Consider the following 20644-nt stretch of genomic DNA (forward strand, 5'->3'; position numbering starts at 1 on the left):
CCCAAGCCTCGTCGGCTTCTTCCTCAGTCACCTCCTCTGCCCGCATTAGCTCTAGAATTGGCTTTTTGCGCTTTGTTGGGCCAACTGATATGCCCAACTCCTGGCAGATTTCAAGAAGGTCTCGGACTTTAAGCTTGTCCATCCTGACTTTGCACTCTGCGTCGTTTGCTCCCTGATAAATTTTGTGCTCAAACCACCCAATTCTTGGCCTGTGGCAACAAAATTTTCTGCAATAATTAAATTGCACCAAACTCGACTAACGACTCCCTGCGCTAGACAATCTGGCGAATCGAGAGACAAACACGCGGCACTCACCACACCAGGATAGCTGACGCCGGCTCATCCCACCGAGCTGCCATCCACTGTTGGGACTTGGTTAGCGACGCCATCGGCTCCTCCGGTATACCTCCGGTGTTGGTGCCGTGCTCGAAGAAGCGAGAGGCTCAGTTGAGAGGAGAAGAGAAAGAGACTTTATACAAGAGGTTACATGTTCCAGGTTCACAGTGAGAGAGAGCTCGCATACGATGGAGCTCGGTATATCTACCGAAAAAGTTCCCCAGGTCCCCACACAGAGTCCCTAGGAACGCACGTCACATCACGTAACTGTGGGAGAGAGTCCAGAGGAACGCCCACGGTCAAAGGGCAGCTTGACGCGGGTTAAAATTTATGACCGCGGCGGAAGCGGCCGCTCCTTGGAGGTGGTATCCGAAACCCTTGGAAAGGGCTGCGCCGCCGGCTCCGTCCGCTCCGCTTCACGGCAAATGGCCCCGGAGTCGCGTCTCGGCCGCGGCGCGAAGTGACGAAAACCGAGCAGTTAGACAGCACCGCGTAAACGCAGTTCTTGTAAGATCGGCGCCAACTGCTCTGTGTGTTTCTCTTTTTGGGCGGAGAAGGCGCAGACAGTCATAAATTCCCGATACACGTCGAAACAAGGACCGAAGAGAATGCGTGGCACAGGAAGTCGTTCACTGTGGCCTCTTCGAAAGGCACTTGGCCAGATGTCCCTTTGAAGCCGCCGTCCGGACGCAACACCACTTATGTTGGTTCTGCCAATACCGGACTTCAGCGGCGGCGCTCAAGTCAGGCCGTGGTTGTGCTATAGTATGCACAGTGGAGAGGCTTCGACGACGAAAATTAAAAACGAAAGAGGTCGGCGATTTTCGGCCACCAATCCGAAAACTTGACAGTATTAAAGGGACAATATACTCAACTAAACACACAATCGGCATGGTCGGTGTCCCTCATTTTGCAGGATACAAACTAAGAGATGTACAGAGTCGCCTAGTCTGCTGCATTGTTTCGCTCGCGAAAGTTGATGATTATTAGATACTAATTAACTTTCTGATTATTTGCTTGAGGAACAATGTGCCAATAAAAAGGTTGCATTTCCATGTCTCAAAAAAAAAAAGCTAGCCAACCTTGTTTTCACCATGCTTCATAGCATTTATATATATATATATCGATACATTACTGTCGAAAGCGATATACTTCGCGCAATAAAAAAAAAGCTTTCTCGTGATAGCTGCGTCACATCAATGCTGAGAGAAAAGTAAAAATATGCGAATTGGTGTACAGGAAATGAAAGGCGCAGTATCTGTCACACTTGTTCTGTGGACACCTGAACCGTGCAGTAAGGGAAGGGAGGAAGGTGGGAACGAAAGAAGAGGTGCTTAGTCGAGGGCTACAGAATAATTTCTACCGCCTAGGGATCTTTAGCGTACACCGACATAGCCCAGCACAAGGACGCATTTGCGTTTCGCCTCTATCTAAAGGCGGTCGTCGCAGTCGGGTTCGAACCACGAAACTCCGGTTTAGTAGCCGAGCGTCTTAGCCACTGTGCCACCGCGGCGAGTCCGAGACGCATCCCAGGTAACAAAATCCGCTTTTCTCTGCAGCGCTCTCTTGGATGAATCTTTGCGTGCGCACTGGGTGAGTGTTTTAATGTAGTAGCTGGTCACGTGACAGTTTTCTTTGTAGACAAACAAATATAGCTACGTTAATCGCGTATGATGGAAACAACGTAGTTAACCGCTTTTCAAAGCGATCTGCAACTTTTGCATTGATACTTTTCTCTTCAAGCCAACAAATAATTAGTTAGCGAATTAGTCTTTACTCGTCGTGATAACGTGCCGATATGGTCACTGTGTGTGTGCTTGCACAAGTGCATATACGTGCGTCGCCTCGCGCCGTGTCCGGCCGCGGGCATCATATGAAGTTAGACGCCCCTTTTCTCTGTAAAGACTTTGGAGAGCTATAAAAATTATCTTACCTTAAATTTGATTACTTGAAATAATTAATCAGTCGTTTCCATGAGAAATTAACATTTGTGCCAGAACTTCAAGTAAAACATGAATCACCACCCTGCAAGAAGCAAAAGGTGTCAATAATAATAAGGCACAACTATTGCACCTAATTTTGATGCCATGCGCTCAAGTTAACATGCGTGTCATGCAGGGCACCCCGCAAAGCTCGTAGGGAAACGTTATTGAAATAATTCCTCTCTATTCCAAAACTATGTTTGCTGTATATTTAAGGTCTCTTGTCTTTTATTTTTGTTTTGTGCAGAATTCGGAGGGGAAAACCGGACGGTATATTTGGGTTCAAATTCGGGAACAAATCTGGTTATTGAGAAAATATTTCCGTAATTAAGCTTTCTTGAATTCTCTTTTGCAAGAAAATACGTTTACAGAAACTCTAATTCTCGTGCAAAGCGCAAAATGCGCCGTTTTTTTTTTTCTGAATATTTATACAGCATAGAAATCGCAGACAACTGTAGGGAAATTAGGGACTCGTTATTACATGCGTACAAAGGAAGAGTCAGTGAAACCAAGAAAAGCATGAGGAAATGTGTCCATCTTTTCAGTTGTTATTATTTTTTGCTGTTATTGGAAATTAATACTGCAATTTTTTTTTATCCCTGAATGCCAATTTATTACAAAGTAGGAGAAAAATCAACCGCATGCTGTTGGTGAGGTGGATCGCGGGATGTGGTTTTCTTTCTTTATTTTTTATAATCATATAACGATCAGGATATAAGATGGTGACAGTATTAATTTCCTGTCGACATAACTAATTAATAACAATTAACAATTATTTCTTAGCTTACCATAAGAATCTCTATGCAGCCTTTCCGCGTGCTTGCAGAACTTGCCGCCTAAATGCACGCTAAAAGCAGGCATTAAACACCACAGCGGCCAATAAACATGGGAGTCTTAGACATTGTTTTCCTGTGACAGCGCTTGATACAGTGATCACGATTAAATGTCTTGCCAGTACCAATGTTTTCGACTCTCGTTTCTTAAATGTATTTCTTAGGGCGATTGCTTTAAAAGCCCCGTTCTCCACAAAATCCAGCGTCGTGAGCGTTGCGAGAAAAAAATAAAATATGACGAGCATTAATCTGGAAGGTGGCAGTTGGCAGGTGACGTGGTCATGCGTTGGTTGGCCGTCAGGTTGTGTGACGTCACAAAATCACATGACATGGCCGAGTGGGGAGATTACAGGTGCCGCCACAGTCTTGTAGTCTTCAAAAGTGGTAAGGTCTTAAAATCGAGTTTCATAGTTAAAATAAGGTTGAGTCTAGTAATTTGGTTCAACATGTCTTCAAGCATTCGTGGCATAATTGCTGTAACCCTGTAATTGGCGGTGGTTGTCGCGCGCTGTTAAAAAGTGATCAGTGATCAGCCTAATCAGCCAATGTGGAACAGTGTAAGCCAGCAGTGTTGGATTTTTTTGGACGGGCTTAGTCTTAATTGACTGTTCGAACGTTCTTTGCCACGAGATTAGTCTTAAGCGTCCAGAAATGGTCAAGATTGACTTACAGCTACGTGCTAATCTGGACAACATTACAGGTTTCACGCCGAGTCGTGACTGTGTGTGGCGCCTTAAGTTAAAGGCTGTGGCTAAAGGTACGTCCGACGGACCCGATCAGTGGTCTTAAAGGTACGTCCGACGGACCCGGTGCGTTTTTCTTCGGGATCCGTCGGACGGATCCGGGAAATATTTTTCAGAGGTACGGCGGACGGACCCGATCGGTAGGGTTCTTCCGACGGACCCAACGCATTTTTCTCCGATATGGGCCTTGGGATCCGTCGGGAAAGCCGGACGGATCCGAGTCCGAGATCCCCAGATGTGGTTGTAGCAACAACATGGTAGCCATATGTAGCCAAATCGAAGTTGGTATGAGGTGTACGCATGGTGTACATACGTACGAGGTGCAAGAAGTATGTATACATACTGCATGCGTGAAATGTGAAATTACAAAGAATAGTACAGTGGCAAGAATAGTGCCTAGAATGGGTGATACACTACGTGATGGCATGATGATAGGTTTACGTGAGTTGGACCGCGGCAGGGTGGCAAGCACGACCAGAGCGCAAGCGCATGTAATCGCGGTGTTGACGGCCAGCCCGCGGCCCGCACGCCCGCTCATTTGGTCCTCGTTATCATGTGGATTAACGTCTACGACGGTCGTTATGTAATTATGTAGTTTTGATTCTTCAAAGTTTCCTCACTTCCATATGTGATGAGATGCGTCACGTAACGCATCGCTTTCTGCTCGCATTGAGGTTTGGTGCTGCAAGTTCTACGTAGTACAAGCGGCGCTGAAAAAGCTGGGCACCGCCGGCGTGTTTCTAGCCCAAGCATCGCGTCATTCGTGTTTGTTGTACAACTGGAGGTGTGGTTTGTGCTTACCGTGAGATGCTGTGATTACGGATTACGTCCTACTAGAGTGCTGTGTGAGACTACGAAGAGTGCTGTGATGAGTGCGCCGATGCCCGGACGGACATCAGTGTGTCCGTTTATGATCGGCGATGTTGCACGTGCATGTCAGTGTTTATTAGGTGCAGTAGTAATTTATTTACACGCGCTGTGCAACAATCAGACGAAAATAAGTCATCGACAATTTGTTAGCCTGTACTACAGAGCTCAAAACTCGGAAAATGGGAATGCACATGATGCAGTTTTCGCATGTTGGAGTGGACCGAAAAATAAGTGCCCAGCCCACACCGCCGGGATGCGCATTCCTACAGGTGAAATGGTTCAGGTTTCTGTAAAATAGCTGCCTGGCACAGCACCTTTCGAAATTTTCAGGCTTTGTACTATTGTTGAAGGCCACTTTATCATTAATAAAGGAACGAATATGCTTTATGTGTTAATGACTAGTGTTTTTTCAACATATTATGTTCATTTTTTTTCGCTTTTCCTTAATTTTCTTTGTTTTTCATGCTAGAAAAACACAAATAGCACACTTTTAAACTTGTCAGTCCAAAGCTGAACATGAATATCTGCCATGCATGTGACAGCTTTAATGCTAGAAAGGTTGACATGTATAGCATGTATGTACACGCTGCGACATCTTAGTGACACGTTCGGCTACTTGCCCCAAGGTCGTGATGTTTAATACCAGTGATGGCAGTCGCACTTTGGTGCAGGTGAAATGCAAATGCTTCTGTTTTCTGCAAGATGTCAATGCAAAGTACAAAGCCTGGGCAGTCAAATTAGTCTGGAGCTCTCCACTACGGTATTCTTCATAGCTACATATGTCACTTTAGGATGTGAAACCCTACATGCCACAGGTAGGCTGCATTGTTTTTTAGATTTTGTAACCTCTCATCTATGTTTTGCAACATTTGGCTAATTTTAGTTCCCAAACAGTTGCTAAAGATGAAACCGAAGCAGTTCATGGCATGGTTTGCTGTTTAGATTCATTTTCTAATTGCAGTTCTTTGAAACTTGCATCAATGCTGGACAGTTCAAATAGCAAGCAGTTGAATTACAGAAATGATGTGGATCATGCATTTCAGTTCTGACAAGTGGAAAGTAATGGTCCCCTCCTTGCATGCATAGGTGCCTTTAGACAAATACATACTCGGGTGTGTGATTGTGACACATATCAAGGGTCAACAGAAAGCCATGTGGAGCCAGTGTGATATTCTTCATGAAGGCTAAAGTAAAATTGTACAACAGCTGCTGTACCATGCAGAAAAAAATTGATCATTTAGTGTATGATTAACTGACCATGAATAGCATCTTACTCAGAGTATGATGTGATATATATCTGGTTTAGCATCCCAAAATAACTACGGCTATGAGGAACACAATAGTTGAGGGCTCCGGTATAATTTCGACCACCTGGGGTTCTTTTACATGCACTGACACCGCACGGTGCATGACAGCCTATTGTTTCGCCTCTATTGAAATGCCTCTGCTGTGGCTGGAACCAAATCTGCATCTTTGGGTTCAGCAGCCAAGCACTCTAACTACTGAGCCAGCACAACGGGGCCAAGTATCAAAATGCATGCCATTACATTTCCTTCTAGCCTGTGGTTTTCTTCACAGAACTAATGTATACAAGAAAAAGTAAATAGCAATAAAACATTAGTTTTATTGCACATTATATTCACATTTCAGCAAACATTCTCTAGGAAAAAATTTCTCATAATGTTTGCATGGAAACCATGAACATCTTACAAAAACAAAACAATACACTTACTCCACTCCAATTATTAATGGGCAAGGCTGCATCTATGCTACTACACTGCACTTATCACAAAACCACAAGCCCCATCTGCTTTGGCCAATCACTTGATGAAACTAACGGAGACAGATGTCGCACACCACAGACTGGTCGTCTCGCAACATATCTCTGCATATGTTACATTTCAATTTCATGCCTTTCCACTTAGCTTCAACTGTTGCCAGCATTACTAGTTACCCATCTTTTCTGAAATTCCTTTTTTATGCTGTTGGGATCAGCATCCTTGTTAACGATGGTCTCTGGAATTTTCGATGCTATCATTTTCACATCTTCCTCATCTGGAAGAACGAAGGAAATGACAAGCGTTGAGCAGAAAAAAAATTAGGGAGACTCCTAATCTCCACCTTTAAGGGTATGGTGTGCCAGCATTAATGTTTCTTGTCTGCAGATCCCACTCTGGATTCCCGTTAATTTACATGCCCTTTGCTAAAAACATAATTACTAATTCCTTAATTCATGTCTCTGTTATCTCAGATATACTCATTAGCATACGGTCGTAGGCTGCCCTGTTAGGTGATAGACAACCTGGCATAGACCTCTGTAAGCCTCAACCTTTCTTAATTGGAGCTGAAACGTCGCAGAACATATTTCAAATATAACTTTGTAAGCTTGACTTAACAGCTCCTGCCATGTCGTGTGGCCTCGTGACATTTGGCTCATGGCACTTTTGGCTTGTGCACAGGGGTCATCTGTTAAATACTGGTTAACATGCATGACAAATACATTTTCACACAAACTGGTGGCAAATGGTCAAGTGGTGCACTGCAGATTCTGAAATGTATACCTAATATGCATGCAAGGATCACACCATCACATAACGTGATCAAGAGTTCTATCAGTACCTGTAGTTACATAGCATTTCAATGCCCATTAAAGGACCACCTCAGACAATGGTTGTTGTTACCACAAGACCTGTTCTAACAGCGTACTGACACCATTCCACTGAGCGATGGACATGTATATGCACACCCTAGATAGCTCATGATTGTGGATCTCATTTATTTCTACGACTTCCAAGGAGTTCCTGTCGTCAGAAACCCTACACTTTATGAAATCGGGACAGTTGTCTTGAAAGGTGATGAAAAGAAATAACTAGGTTACCTTGACGCAATGCTAAATTACAGAGGGTGAATATGCTGCATGAAGATACCAAGAAGCTTGTACAAAGAAAAGTGAGAGTGAAATGGCAGGATTTTTGAAACAATGAAATAAACTACAAACTATACTTGTCAAACCTGTCATTAAGGAATGGAAATCATGCAGTAATCAAAAACACAACATGGAGGCCATTTTAGGTCATCTTCACAAAACACATATCCACACCTCACACACAGCTTCATACTTATGAAAGAGGACAAACCAATATGCAAGGAGTGTGGAGATGAACTAACAATAAACCATATCTTACACGTGCGCCAGAGTCGAGAAAATAAGAGGAAACATTTTGTACAATTTTGCAACAGATCCTTTTCCATACCAGCATGATTCTAGGAGAGACGTGCAAATTTCCTGCATTTTTGGTTTCCTAAAATGTTCCTAAACAAGCTACATCCTAAACAACATTTTAGTCATTACACACAAAATAAATACATTACACCTTGTTCTTGGTGCATGGCAGAATTAGTTGCTTATGCACCATAAAAATCAATGCAAAAATCAAAATCAATACAATGCTGTAAGGTATACCTTGGTTAGCTATGTAATATGAGACAAGCTTTCGGTCTGGTGTGGTCCTTATTCACGTGACAGCGCTGTCATGCGGGTCTATGTCCCAGCGATCGGAAAGTGACCTATTCCAATAATTCTACAAACTGAAGGCGATTCTACAGATTTCTAAAGACTGCAGTGCTCAACTGTCTTATCAACGTCCGCCTGCTTTGACAGCCTGGAGTGAAACTGTTGAAGAGAATACATTTTTTAACATTTAACGCGTTTCTGAAGGCGTTGCTTTAAATTACGGGGCCCACAAAAAGCAGCTGAATGTCAAACGCCGCCTAGGTAGGCTTTCTAGCTAGACAGCGGTGTAACGTGGAAAATCGCTCCGCCGGTCCATCGCTGGCGCCGCTGACTTGACAGGCAAACTGTTCAAACTTATAGCTACAGACCACACCTGAAACACTGAATTGCGCATGATCAAGGCAGAATTTCTCTAACACTGAGCACTGGTAGCTATCGATTTCGCGCCCAATATTGTGAAAATCTGTCCTCTCTTCGATCATTGATACGTCCACGGTTGAACATTTATGCGCCTCGGGGTAGGCCAGCCGTTGGAACATGGATGCGTGGTTGTAGCAACGATCACTTGCATGGCACACTCTGCAAAATTCCAAGAGTCAGCTTCTGCAACGAAATGTGCAGCTCACATTTTCTACCGCATACCTAAGTCCGGCGATGCATGCATATCGATCCCGATCGTTTCAAAGCTGCGCGGCCGTTCAGTCGGGTCACGCTAACCTCGAGCATGCGGAGGTTTAAACTACATGTACGCAAAATTCAACGACAAGAAAAAGATGCAGGCTAAGCACAAAGAACATTGCTGTTCACATGGAAATCGGATCATTCGTGCTTCCGTCTTTCCGGTTGTGCACTCTTGCGGTGCGGTGCAGTAGGTCTTCGCCTCGACGAGTCGATGTGCAGCTCGCCGCAGTAGCAGCGCAGGCCTCTAGTAGATTCGGCATGTCTTCTGCCACGACTCTGAGTTAGAATTTAAACGAAGAATTTAGCTAGAAACATCCTGTTTCCTCGGTCTGCATGTGAGGAACAAGCATAATGCCATTTCACATACATACTTTGGACTGCTGAATGTTCTGCACGGCGAGGTGCGTGTGTGTTGTGCCAGCGCTAGATCTTCGGAGGTCGATGCACGACCTAAGACAGCGTAAATGCTAGGAATAGCTCGCTCGCATTACGGGCAGATCGAGGTGATAGTTTAGAGCGAAGCGAAAGCTGCTCGTGAATGTGCGTATCTCGATGCCAGCTGGTGGAGCTGGTGCAGTACGTAGCATCGCCTGCAGCTATGTGCGTGACAGCGATGCTTGCCGTACACAACCCTAAGTGAAGACCGTATTCTATGTTAGAACGGATGCACTCTTCGTAGCACCTAATCGAGAGTCCGGCTAGCTGATATCATAGAGGATAAGATCATTCACGCGTAGCAAGCGGAATGTGGCCGCGTTCGACGTGCATATAGCCATGAGCCTGTATATCGACGTCCGCCGTATCTTTACGAGAATCGAATGGATACGTCGGACGTACCTTTAGACACTTCGTAAGTTAAAATGCATGAATTGTGGAGAAGAAACGACTTCTTGGCAGACGGTCGAGGCGGCCAACAAAACTGCTATGAGGGGGAGACGTGCAAATGCCAACTTGGTCCTGAAGTGCAGGCTGTGCAGCAGGGAAAACAGCATCGATATTCTGAATGACAAGTTACAGACCTACAGCGCCGATAATGCATCCAGCTTTGCTACCGTTGCCGTATTCGAGTGCCGTGGAGCTGAACCAGTTGCGTTCGATGCCAGAGATGGCTTCAGCGCTGAAGCAACGGGAAGCGGAACTGTGTTTGTAGACGTCGAGTTCGAGGACAATCAGTGGGCTGATTATGATGAGAAAGGGGAACAAGCTGTTGGAATCTACGACCTGGAGTTCTGTTTCACGAAGATCAAGTGACAAGTTTGCCTCTGCTCGCCGTGGTATCCCTGTCCAGTCCCCTAATGCCGAGCAAGGAGCGCGGGCGGTGAGCCAAGAGAGACATCAGAGTTCGCATCTGAAAGAAACGTTGCATCGTTTTGTGTCCTTTTGTTTGTTTGTTCCTTTTTTTTTGAGAAATGTTACTGCTTTGCTGACTCTCTGCCGACTTTGAGATTGTCAGAAGTGGTGTACTGGTTTAAAAGTGAGAGTGTGTTGTGTGTCCATTAAAAATTTTTTTCTACTTTTTTTTTTTTTTACTGCTACTGCATTTCTCACTGACATGCACATACTTCATTGCCATTGTACTCATTGTTCTTCACATAGCACATGGGGCGGCCATGCTTGATTTGCAGCTTGATCTTTGTGTAAAAATTGCTGATAAGTAGTTTAATGTTACTAATTACAATGCAGCATGCCCAAATATTTAAACATGCCCACATACAGCACCTCTTTGCATGCTTGCAGTCTGTGAAGGAATGACCAGATATTCACAGGAAGTGAGGAAAAACTCTGTAGGGGAAATTATAAGTGTTGATCAAATATTTAAGTAGGCCGTAGCATATATCAAGGATCTTGCTTCAGCTTGGTCATTGCATCATTGAATGGCTCAGCCAGCATTTACATCACAATCTGTGAGAAGGAAAGAAAAAAGAAAAAGTGGAAGAGGAAGGGAGACATACCAATGCCTTGAAGTGCCAGAAGAGTATGCTCTGTCTGCCTATCTGCAGCTGGCATAGAAATGTGTTCAGGGAAGAAGTTGCACATTAAAAGGAATGCCAGGAAAAACTGGACATAAGATAAGTTTGTACTGAAAGGTTTTGTCGTAGCATCAATCCATTGTGCAGCAAAGCAGTTGTCTGCAAAACGTGCATGTGTTTTCAAATCAACACTGTGACACAGCCGTTCTTTGTGCAGTGTTCAGGGTGGTGCCATACCATTTCGCTTCCCATTCTGCATCCATCTGCTGGTCAAGTTGAAGGCTAGTTTGCAATAAGGATTCGAACCAATGACATATGTACCTCTTATTGTATGCCATTACTTGTACAATTAAGTGTAGGTGTCCGCAGAGGAGTGAGACACTGTACCTTCCTTTCCTTAAAAACCAACTTAAACAAAAAATATATATTAAAAATCTTCTAGAATGAAAAGGCAGTGTTAAAAGCACTATAACATTTACTCTAAAGGCAAAGCTTGAATTTCCCCCAAACAAACCCTGCCTAGCTTCTTGTACCTCAGTAGTAGCTTGTACTTGACCATAACTTTTTTGCAATGGGTGGAAGCTGCAAGTGCACTGCTTCAGTGCATTCATAAGCTGGTCACACAGGTCTGGGATCCATTGCCTTGTTTGCAGGGTCATAGCCAGTGGAGTTGTTTTGGTGTTGGAACACGCCACCGAAATTTTCCGATTGCTATATCCTTCTCCTGCTTTAGGATTTTTTTTTTTCAACCAGCGACGTATAACGTCCACCCAAAAAAAATTTCTGGCTGTGTTACTACTTGTTTGCATAACTCCTAATTCATTGTCAGCAAGGTATAGGCGTGAAATTTTTTAAGGGGCTGAGGCTAAGTCTGATGGTTTATTGCTCTCAGTACTAGCACCGTTAAGGGGCACAAGGCCCCTTTACACGATGATGTCCCTGCTTGAAGTACAGACAGTTCTTAGCCAGCAACAGCTGTGGCCAGGAGAGACATTTCATGTGCACTCCTGGATGCCTACTGGTAAAATAAATTCCTGCAAAATCTTCTGCCATCATAATGTCACAATTTTGCATTTAAAAGAAATCGCTTCAGTGGAAAAGAAAGCCTCAAATTAAGGCAGTTTTTCTATTACCTGTGCCGGCAAACAATGCTCTCCGAAGTTGCCTTACCGACTTCTGCGAGGGACACTGCCCAGCCTTGTCAATGGGGGTTAATATTCATCATTAGCTGGCTGGCACACATAGTACTTAGTAGGCATCCAGGAGGTGGTGGGCACACCGGCCTCTCCTGACGATAGCTGTTGCTGCAAAAATGAACACTCTGTGCTTAGAGGGGCAGGTTCACTTTGTAGAGGAACCATGTGCCCCTTTAGAAGTGATAATGTTGGGAGCAACAAAGCATCAAACTCTGTACTTTAATGACTTGCAAGTTCCAAGTACAACATATTTCAGATACAACACAGACACTTTGGCACAATACTTCTAGTAATTTGTTGACAATGGAGTGGAAGCTATGTAAACAAGACAATGGCACCTAGATTTGTATGACCAACTCGTGAATGCATTGAAGTGAACTTGTAGCTTCTATTCCACTGCAAAGGAGTTGAGGCCATGTATAGGCCACCACTATGGTACAGAAAGCTCAGCACGGCTCGTGCAACTTCATAGCAGGATTTTCCAGTTTGGACCAGAAGTATTTTTTTTGTGCTTGTGCTCGCTCTTTGATACATTATTTGGACTGCTGCCACTGCAACCAATCAGCCACATGCCTGCCATTAGCGAGTTCACAAAACTAGCATTGAGCATGCCACGTTGTAAAGCACCAGTGAGTCCAACAAATATTGCACTCTTTATGCAGTGTACATTTCAGGAAAATAAATGTAAGAAAAAAATTGTATCAGGCCCATTAGAATGGCTATGCTATGGGCTACACAGGCAACAGGTGTGCTATGCAGGAAAAGCGCAGCTATGTGTTAGAGAAGGCTTCCAAGTTTAGACACACACAAAATGAAAGCTGATGCATGGGTCGAGCATTTATCACTATCGAAAGAATCTCAAACAAGGCCAATGTAATGTGCAGCAACTGTTCGAGGAAGCCATTCATGCCTATCACACTTCACTTATTGACAGAATAGAAAGTTTCCAGCAACAAATAGGCATAAGGCAGCCATTTACATAGCGAATAGCACTTCAATGGAAAAAACAAGCAAAAAGAACACGGACAGAGAAAGAAGGCACACAAAGCGCTATGTGTAGCACCGTGTGTGGCTTCTTTCTCTGCCAGTGTCCTTTTAATGCGACAACGTTAAAGGCCCCGTTCACCGAAAAATCCGGCGCCAGCACCAGTATTGAGTGAAAGACGAGTATCACACTGTCAGGCAGTAGCTAGCGGTTTACATGGGTGCACACTGACTAGATGTAGGTTTGCCTAATGTTATGCTTGGCAGGAGCTGCCAACTGGAGCCTTTCCTTTCATATAGGAGGGTGATATCAGAAGGCTCTCATATCGTGACCAGCAACTTACTGATCTTGCTCAAGAGGAAAGTAGTGCATAACAGTTGCATCTTACCAGTACTCACCTATGGGGCTGAAACATGAAGGCTAACGAAAAAGGTTCTAGTTAAGTTGAGGACAACACAGAGGGCTATGGAATGGAAAATGGTACATGTAACATCAAGAGAAAGGAAGCGTGCAGAGTGGTCAGAGAAATAACTCGAGTTACTGACATTTTAGTCGAAATCAAGGAGAAATGGGCATGAGCAGGACATGTAGTGCAAATACAGTATAATCGATAGTCTGCAAAAGTAACCAACTAGATCCCAAGGGAAGGAAAGCGAAGCATAGGGTGGAAGAAAGTCAGGTGGGTGGATGAATTTGAGAAGTTTGCAGGGGTTAAGTGGATGCAGCTAGCACAGGACCAGGCTAATTGGAGGAAAATGGGAGAGGCTTCGCCTTGCAGTGGGTATATTGCAGCTGATGATGATGATGATCAGAATCAGCCTGCCAGGGCCCTCGTATTCACATTACCCTTAGGCCATGCAGGCATGTTCACATGGCTTGGTTAAAACGGGGCTTTATATGTGGCCTGGTAGCCTATGCTATTATGTCATATTGCTACGAAGATGACAAAGCGGGCAGTGGCACGGGGCGAAGCGCTTGTGCCAGGCTCGCTGGCCATTAAAGCATATTTCATCGTCATGTCACCACGTCGTTCCGTTTCTGTTGTGTCGCCGTGTTCCATCGCTTGTCATGCCACCACATAACATTTGGTTGGAGGTGCAGTTCATCCCCATCCTCGCCTTGCACCGTCGAAGCCAACCGTACGCAGGGCCGATCTGCCAAAAGCCCATGGAGATTTCCGCCCAGCTCTTTTTGCTCAGACCCGACCAGCTGCTGTCCCCAGCCCTGACCACAACACACGACGACCAGGAAGAGCCCAAAGCCGACCCCACGACGAAGCGACCTCACGACCACTCGAGCGAAGACAGCAACCCCGCCCAAGCCGTTCGGCGTGTCCATGAGCCTTATAGCCTTTGGCAAACGGTGAAGATTGAACTTGATGCTCCGGTGCAAGCATTCTTCCCATCTTCGCATTCATTGTGGTGTCCAGTGTTTCATGTCCCAATCCTGTATCTGTGTTCATCGTCACGTCATGCATTGGATTTCTAGCAATCGATCTGGACGATCGCTCGGTGGCCCCGGGTAATGCTACTAAGATGACGAAGCGGGCAGTGGCGCGGGGCGAAGCGCTCGCGCCAGGCCCACTGGCCATTAAAGCATATTTCATCGTCATGTCATCATGTCGTTCGTTTCTGCTGTGTCGCCGTGTTCCATCGCTTGTCATGCCACCACATAACAATATCCTTAAAGGAACACTAAAGAGAGAAAGGAAGTGGGTTTGCATCGATAGAATGCCAGTTCCCGATTACAAAAAGACCACTCTTACTGAAAACAGAGCTGTTATAAGGTAGTAAAGAAGAATAACAGAAATACAGGTACCGCCACCACAGCCAAACGGCCGAGGCTCGCAACTACAAATCACATGGCGCGCTAGGGATCCCGGAGGCTGACAAATGCGAATTACGTTGCATGTTTGAATGCGGTAGTACATTTTTTCTCAAACATGATAACAGGCTTTTATCATACGTGAACGACGGCGAAAAGACAACGTAAACGTTGCAAGGCAAATACAAAAATATACTTGGAGGCGCCACAGGCGCCCACTTCAGTTTTGGTTATGTTTCGACTCAGGCATTTCTTGCGCACTCGGATAGTTTGTTTGAACCTACAGCGCCTGAATTACGAGCTTGGAGCAGCAGATGCGCCTTGATGGTTCCCATTTGAGCATTCGGAGGCATGAGCGAGCGAAATCCGCTACCGCCGACACGCTCCTTCGTTCACACTTCTGCGCCAACATATCGCCGCCGTTGCGGTTTCGACTGCGACCTGACCGCTCGACCGCAGCTACGTACGCCACGAAAAGCATACATATGCTAAGTACCAAAGGAAAACCGCATTATCATTCAATTGTTCACTAAATCATGGCACATCTGACCAACATATACTGCGTCAACAAGACCTTCAACGTGCTATTTGCAGGCGTCGTAAACAAAAGGGGCATACTTGCCGCTCATACCAAGGAGAGCGTCGATATATTGCGCTCGTCGCCCGGCGAAAAAAAGGACTTCGGTTAAAAAGTAAAAACTAAAAATAACGAAGCACCAGAAATACGTTACAAAAGATTAAAAAAAAAATCGATTTGTAAAAAAAAAACAAGAAAAAAAACGCCAGTAGTGGTAAGACTCGAACTCGCTACTACTTGCTACGTAACGTTCGGCGCTAACCGCTCGGCTACGCCGCGTCATATCTACTCCCCCTTTTGAATAAATAAATGTGTTGAACGAACGCCACAGGAACCTTAGAAATATTTCTAGTTTTTATGTTATGGCCCCATTTACAATAAGGTGTTTCCGCTGCCGGTCTAAAAATTACAATTTCTTGATCATCGGCGCATGCTGCCTGCTCTCACGTCTTGCAACTAATGTTCTGGATGCCTGTGCGCACTATATTGTGCACTGGATCCATTTTAACATGTGGAATTTCACAGCGCTGGCAAATGTAGTGGCGCCGGTACTTCGGTCATGTTCTGCTACCGTGGACGTAATTTTCGCTGAACACGGAGTTGTAGCACAAACCTTGAAGGAAAAAAGTGCGACGAAGCTTCAAAACTGACGAGCGCAACAGCGAGGACACTATTTTGCTGGTAACTAAATCTTATTTGTATGTAAACATGTCAGGAAGCGTTGCGATGACCGAAGGCTCGGTTTGTTTATACACAGTGCAAGAAGGAGCGCAAAAGCTTGAGAAACATGTAAAGTATTGTGCATTACAAGCGCTCTATGTTTTTTTTTCTTCCTTTATGGGCCCATCCCTCGGTAAATTACTCTCTTCATCGTTTTATTTATTTCGGCTGAGGCCGTCATTGCGAGTACGCTGTTGCCATGTTGGCTCTTGAGGGATGCAACGCCGCGGGCCGCGCCGGCTCGCTAGCTATCACGGAATCTCCGCTTACGTCACAGTGTGCGTCACTCAACTCCGACTACGTAGTCGGAGAGCACAGTTTGAATTCTACCGGCGGGAACAAGAAAAAAACCTCAACTTGTTATCGCAATATCTCAGCAATTATTCGATTTTTTGCTGCCGGATATGCGGCGACAGTGTCACCAAATGTAATTTATTAGATTTTCATACCATCTTTGGCTGTCTTTAGTGTCCCTTTAAAGATGAAGCTTCAAGGTCCCCTATAATTTTTTGTGCTACGTTTCTTCCATTTAACTCATGAACCAACAAGCCCAAGCAGCTACCCTTTGGGTAACACTTGTTCCAAGAAACTGATATTTTGGCAGTCTAGTTTTTTTTTCCCAACATGTTACATTTTTGTGTTACTGGTATGAAGAGGGTCACATGACTTGACTTTAGGTTTGCTTATCAAGTTTTTAAAGCCAATGCAAAGCACAAGGCTACTCATGATTGTACATTTTGGTAGTCCAAGTTGAAGAAAACTGCACTGAAAAACTGAAGCAGACCAAAAAGCAACTGTAAGTGTTAACTAGAATGTAAAGTCCCAGCCGCAATGTTATGGAGTACGTTTCGGCAGTCAAGTTCTTATCATACTTTACCTAACATCTTACCTAACAAGAAGTACTTTACACATATATGTTAGCAAGTGCCACTGGTGCACTTGCGCATAAACCCAAAACAGCATTGTACCTCGTCTATGCAGTGGGGAAAAGAATTTCAAACACCACAGCATGCTCCATAGTATTTTGGCCGTGCCTGTACGTCACAGCACACACAAGAAAAGCAGTGCACGACGCTCTAGAGGCTCATGATATATGGGGGTCAAGTCTTCAAAAGAGCATTTGCTTAACTGTGGCTGCAGATGACAATGGCACGTTACAGAGGATATCACACAGCAGCATGGTACATTTTGAACAATGTCTTTATTATGATATGATGACAAACTGTGATATTCACATGAATGGGGAAAAAATGAACGAGAACAGTGCTCAGAGGTAGTTAGTAGATCGGCCCTTCGCTCTGAGGGTCTTCTCAATTTAAAACTGGTGCAGGTCAGCACGCTGAAGGAATGCTTGCTTCCTGCACATAAAATAGTCTAGCTCATTTCACAATGCATCCACATCTTACTAAAACCAAGATTCTTGCCCACCTGTAAGGAAACAAACATGTCAGTTCGGACAAGGTGATGCACAGTAACAGCCATAGGTCAATTCAAGATTATCTAAAAATATAACATGTAATCATAACCTTGCTAACTTGACATAAATGACTATTTATTAGTAGGCCTAGTGCTTCCAAGAACTTTCATGAAAATATTAGTTGACATGCATTTCAATGAAGCTGCAGCAAGTCAACTAAGACGAACAGAAAAAGTGTCAACACTGGAAATTTAGCACTGTGGTAGGAGTAACAGGGTGAGAGTATTGCTTGTGATTTATGTTTGGAATTTGGAAGAGAAAACAAAACAAAAAACAACACAAAATATGTGACAGTTAGTGCCAAATGTTGTAGATGCCACAATGATATATGACACAGCTGTACTGCTGATATTCTGACATAGGACCGACACCATTCCAACTTTAGGTTGACCAATCATCTCGCCCTATCATATACGCCAGCAGTCCCGGCTAGCTCAGTTGGTAAGCGAACATTCCTGTGAGGTGGTTATCCATGGCTTGAACACCAGACCAGGACACATTTTCCTTGTTTCTGTGAAAGCTGTATGGCTTCAATTTGCAGGCAAGTCTACACTACCCGAGGGGTTTCTCCTAAACAAGGAAAAGTAGAATATGAGGTGACATGGCCTGAAATATTGCAGAAGAGTCTTGCACCATCCAATATCAAAGGTGACTATGTACAGTGCTCTAATTCATTCCAGATGGAATCAGAAATCCAAATGAAAAACTGTGTTGGATAGTTCTTTAAGGTACTGCCACTTCAACAAAATGTGCTACCAGATTACAAGAACGAAAAGATCTTGCTTCAGGTTAATGAAATTGAGCCTGATACAGACTTTTCAGCCAAACTAAGAAAGAAAGGAAAGCAGCACTTTCTTGATGCTGACAAGTGCAGTGATGGGCCAGCCGCAGCCCTCCCATTGTCGTGGTATGCATCAGTGCTTTCATACTAGAGCACTTGCAAAAAATGCCCACAACAGTGTAAACACTAGCACAAGAGTAATGCAAGAGCATTCAAGGCATGTGCCAAGATGAGGATCACAATGCTCAACGAAGGATTGCTTTTCAAGTCATCCAGAATGCATTTTTTTCTTTGTTCTTCACATTTTCTGACACATACACCGATTGAAAAATTCTTCAAATTACTATATCCTCCCATTCTGATGCAACTCTCATGAGATCACGCACTTTGAACATTCGAATATCTACTGTGTCAAAATATTTATCTTTAAAGGGAAAGAACACTAGCCAAAATATGTCAAAGGATTATGGTAGAGTTGAAAAGACCTTGCCTCATAGAGTAAAGATCGAGCACTAAAATATCAGAGGCTTTACAATTTTAATTTGCCATTGAAAATCGCATTAAAGAAAAACGAGGTGCTATCCAGCGAAGAAACCCTATTACTTTCAAGGTAATACCCCACGTGACTACATATATCAGCAAAATATCGCTGATTTTCGGATTTTCGTAAGTGCACACTTTTTTGTTACTTCTAGAAGTGCTTGTCATTATTTATTATATTTTGCGCTCTCTGCACTGAGTCATTCTAGCGGAAATTAAGAAGAAATGGACATGGGCAGAACATGTAGTGCGAAGAGAGGATAACCAATGGTCACTAAGGGTAACAAATTGGATTCCAAGGGAAGGAAAGCATAGCGGGGGGCGGCAGAAAGTTAGGTGGGCGGATGAGGTTAAGAAGTTCGCAGGGGTCAAGTGTATGCAGCTAGCACAGAACCGGGTTAATTGGAGAAATATGGGAGAGGCCTTCGCCCAACAGTGGGTATAGTCAGGCTGATGATGCTGATGCTGATGCACTGCGTCCTTAAATAAAACCACTCCTCATTTTGCACTGCGAGAGGCATGCTTTCAGGTTTTGCCACTAGATGGCACCACAGTGTTTGGAATTGCATGAATGAAGCGATTATAGTGCCCACTAAAACTTTCGTCGACGAGGCTTGCATTATTGTGCCGTAACAGCCTTTAGTGTGAAACTGAAAAAGAGTGTTCCTCAAAGCAAAAAAATATTTAATCACTGTCTGGCGAGTGAAATTTATATTTGTTTTCGGTACATCTTTTTTCTCGACCACCAGCCATCATCGTGGTCGCTGCTCATGGTTTCTAGCATCGGACTACATAAAGACAGCCGCATGCACTGATCGAAAAATTCTCGGCAAAAATTTTCAACACCGTTTCTACCAAATCCACTATGGAATCGAACATATTAAACATCAATATTTCCATTGCGCCGAAAAATATTTTAGACCTAAATTTTAGTATTTTGTCCCCTTAAAATCAGCTACTGGCCTCTTTAACTCCAATTTTTTTTTCGAGTGAACAATGTGACCTTGCGTACTGATTTTGATTTGAAAAACACACTGCTAAAGAATTTGGAATGGAAGGCCGGTCTGGACGAGTCTTCAGCTAGAGTGAAGATTGCTGGAAAACGTATCAACAACCTTAGATATGCGGATGATACCACTTTAATGGCAGAAAGTGAAGTGGAACTCAAGAGACTTCTGATGCGCGTACAAGAGAGTGAGAAGTTTGGGCTTAAACTGAACATTAAAAAGACAAAGATCATGGCATCTTGCCCCATCAAGTCCTGGAGCATCAAGGGACAACAAGTGGAAGCTGTGACAAATTTTCTCTTCTTGGGCTCCAAGATAACCCTGGAAGGAGACTGCAGCCGTGAAATTAGGAGACGCCTACTTCTGGGAAAGAGAGTCATGGCTAGCCTTGACCGCCTAGTAAAGAGCAGAGACATTAGCCTGCCAACCAAGATCCGTATAACTCGTGCTATGTATGGTATTTCCAGTTGTGATGTATGGATGCGAGAGTTGTACTGTGAAGAAGGCTGACCGCCGAAGAATTGACGTGTTTGAATTGTGGTGCTGGCGGAGAATCTTGAGAGTTCCTTGGACGGCCAGAAGATCAAATCAGTCGATATTGTCGACCA

At 44.2% G+C, this 20644-nt stretch overlaps 2 protein-coding genes across 9 annotated transcripts in view; both read left to right on the forward strand.

Moving 5' to 3' along the window:
* The window catches only part of LOC146205255 (beta-alanine transporter-like), a 201955-nt gene that overhangs the window by 136281 nt on the left and 45030 nt on the right, over positions 1 to 20644 (forward strand). Inside the window, exon 10 of one of the 8 annotated variants that reach the window (XM_084582606.1) lies at positions 3852 to 3894. The exons of the other annotated variants lie outside the window; for them this stretch is intronic. Coding sequence (XP_084438732.1) covers positions 3852 to 3870 — 19 coding nt within the window. The 3' untranslated portion in view covers positions 3871 to 3894. Of the gene's footprint in view, positions 1 to 3851; positions 3895 to 20644 lie in introns of those variants that run through there. 8 annotated transcript variants of the gene reach the window in all.
* Positions 3604 to 11678, forward strand: LOC146205261 (CXXC motif containing zinc binding protein-like). The gene is made up of 2 exons (XM_084582948.1): positions 3604 to 3898; positions 9815 to 11678. Exons 1-2 carry the CDS (start codon positions 3803 to 3805, stop codon positions 10208 to 10210), a joined length of 492 nt encoding a protein of 163 aa, XP_084439074.1. The 5' UTR covers positions 3604 to 3802; the 3' UTR covers positions 10211 to 11678.

Source organism: Amblyomma maculatum, chromosome 1 (genome assembly GCF_055883805.1).
Source record: "Amblyomma maculatum isolate TAMU_Amacu chromosome 1, ASM5588380v1, whole genome shotgun sequence".
Taxonomy (NCBI): Eukaryota; Metazoa; Arthropoda; class Arachnida; order Ixodida; family Ixodidae; genus Amblyomma; species Amblyomma maculatum.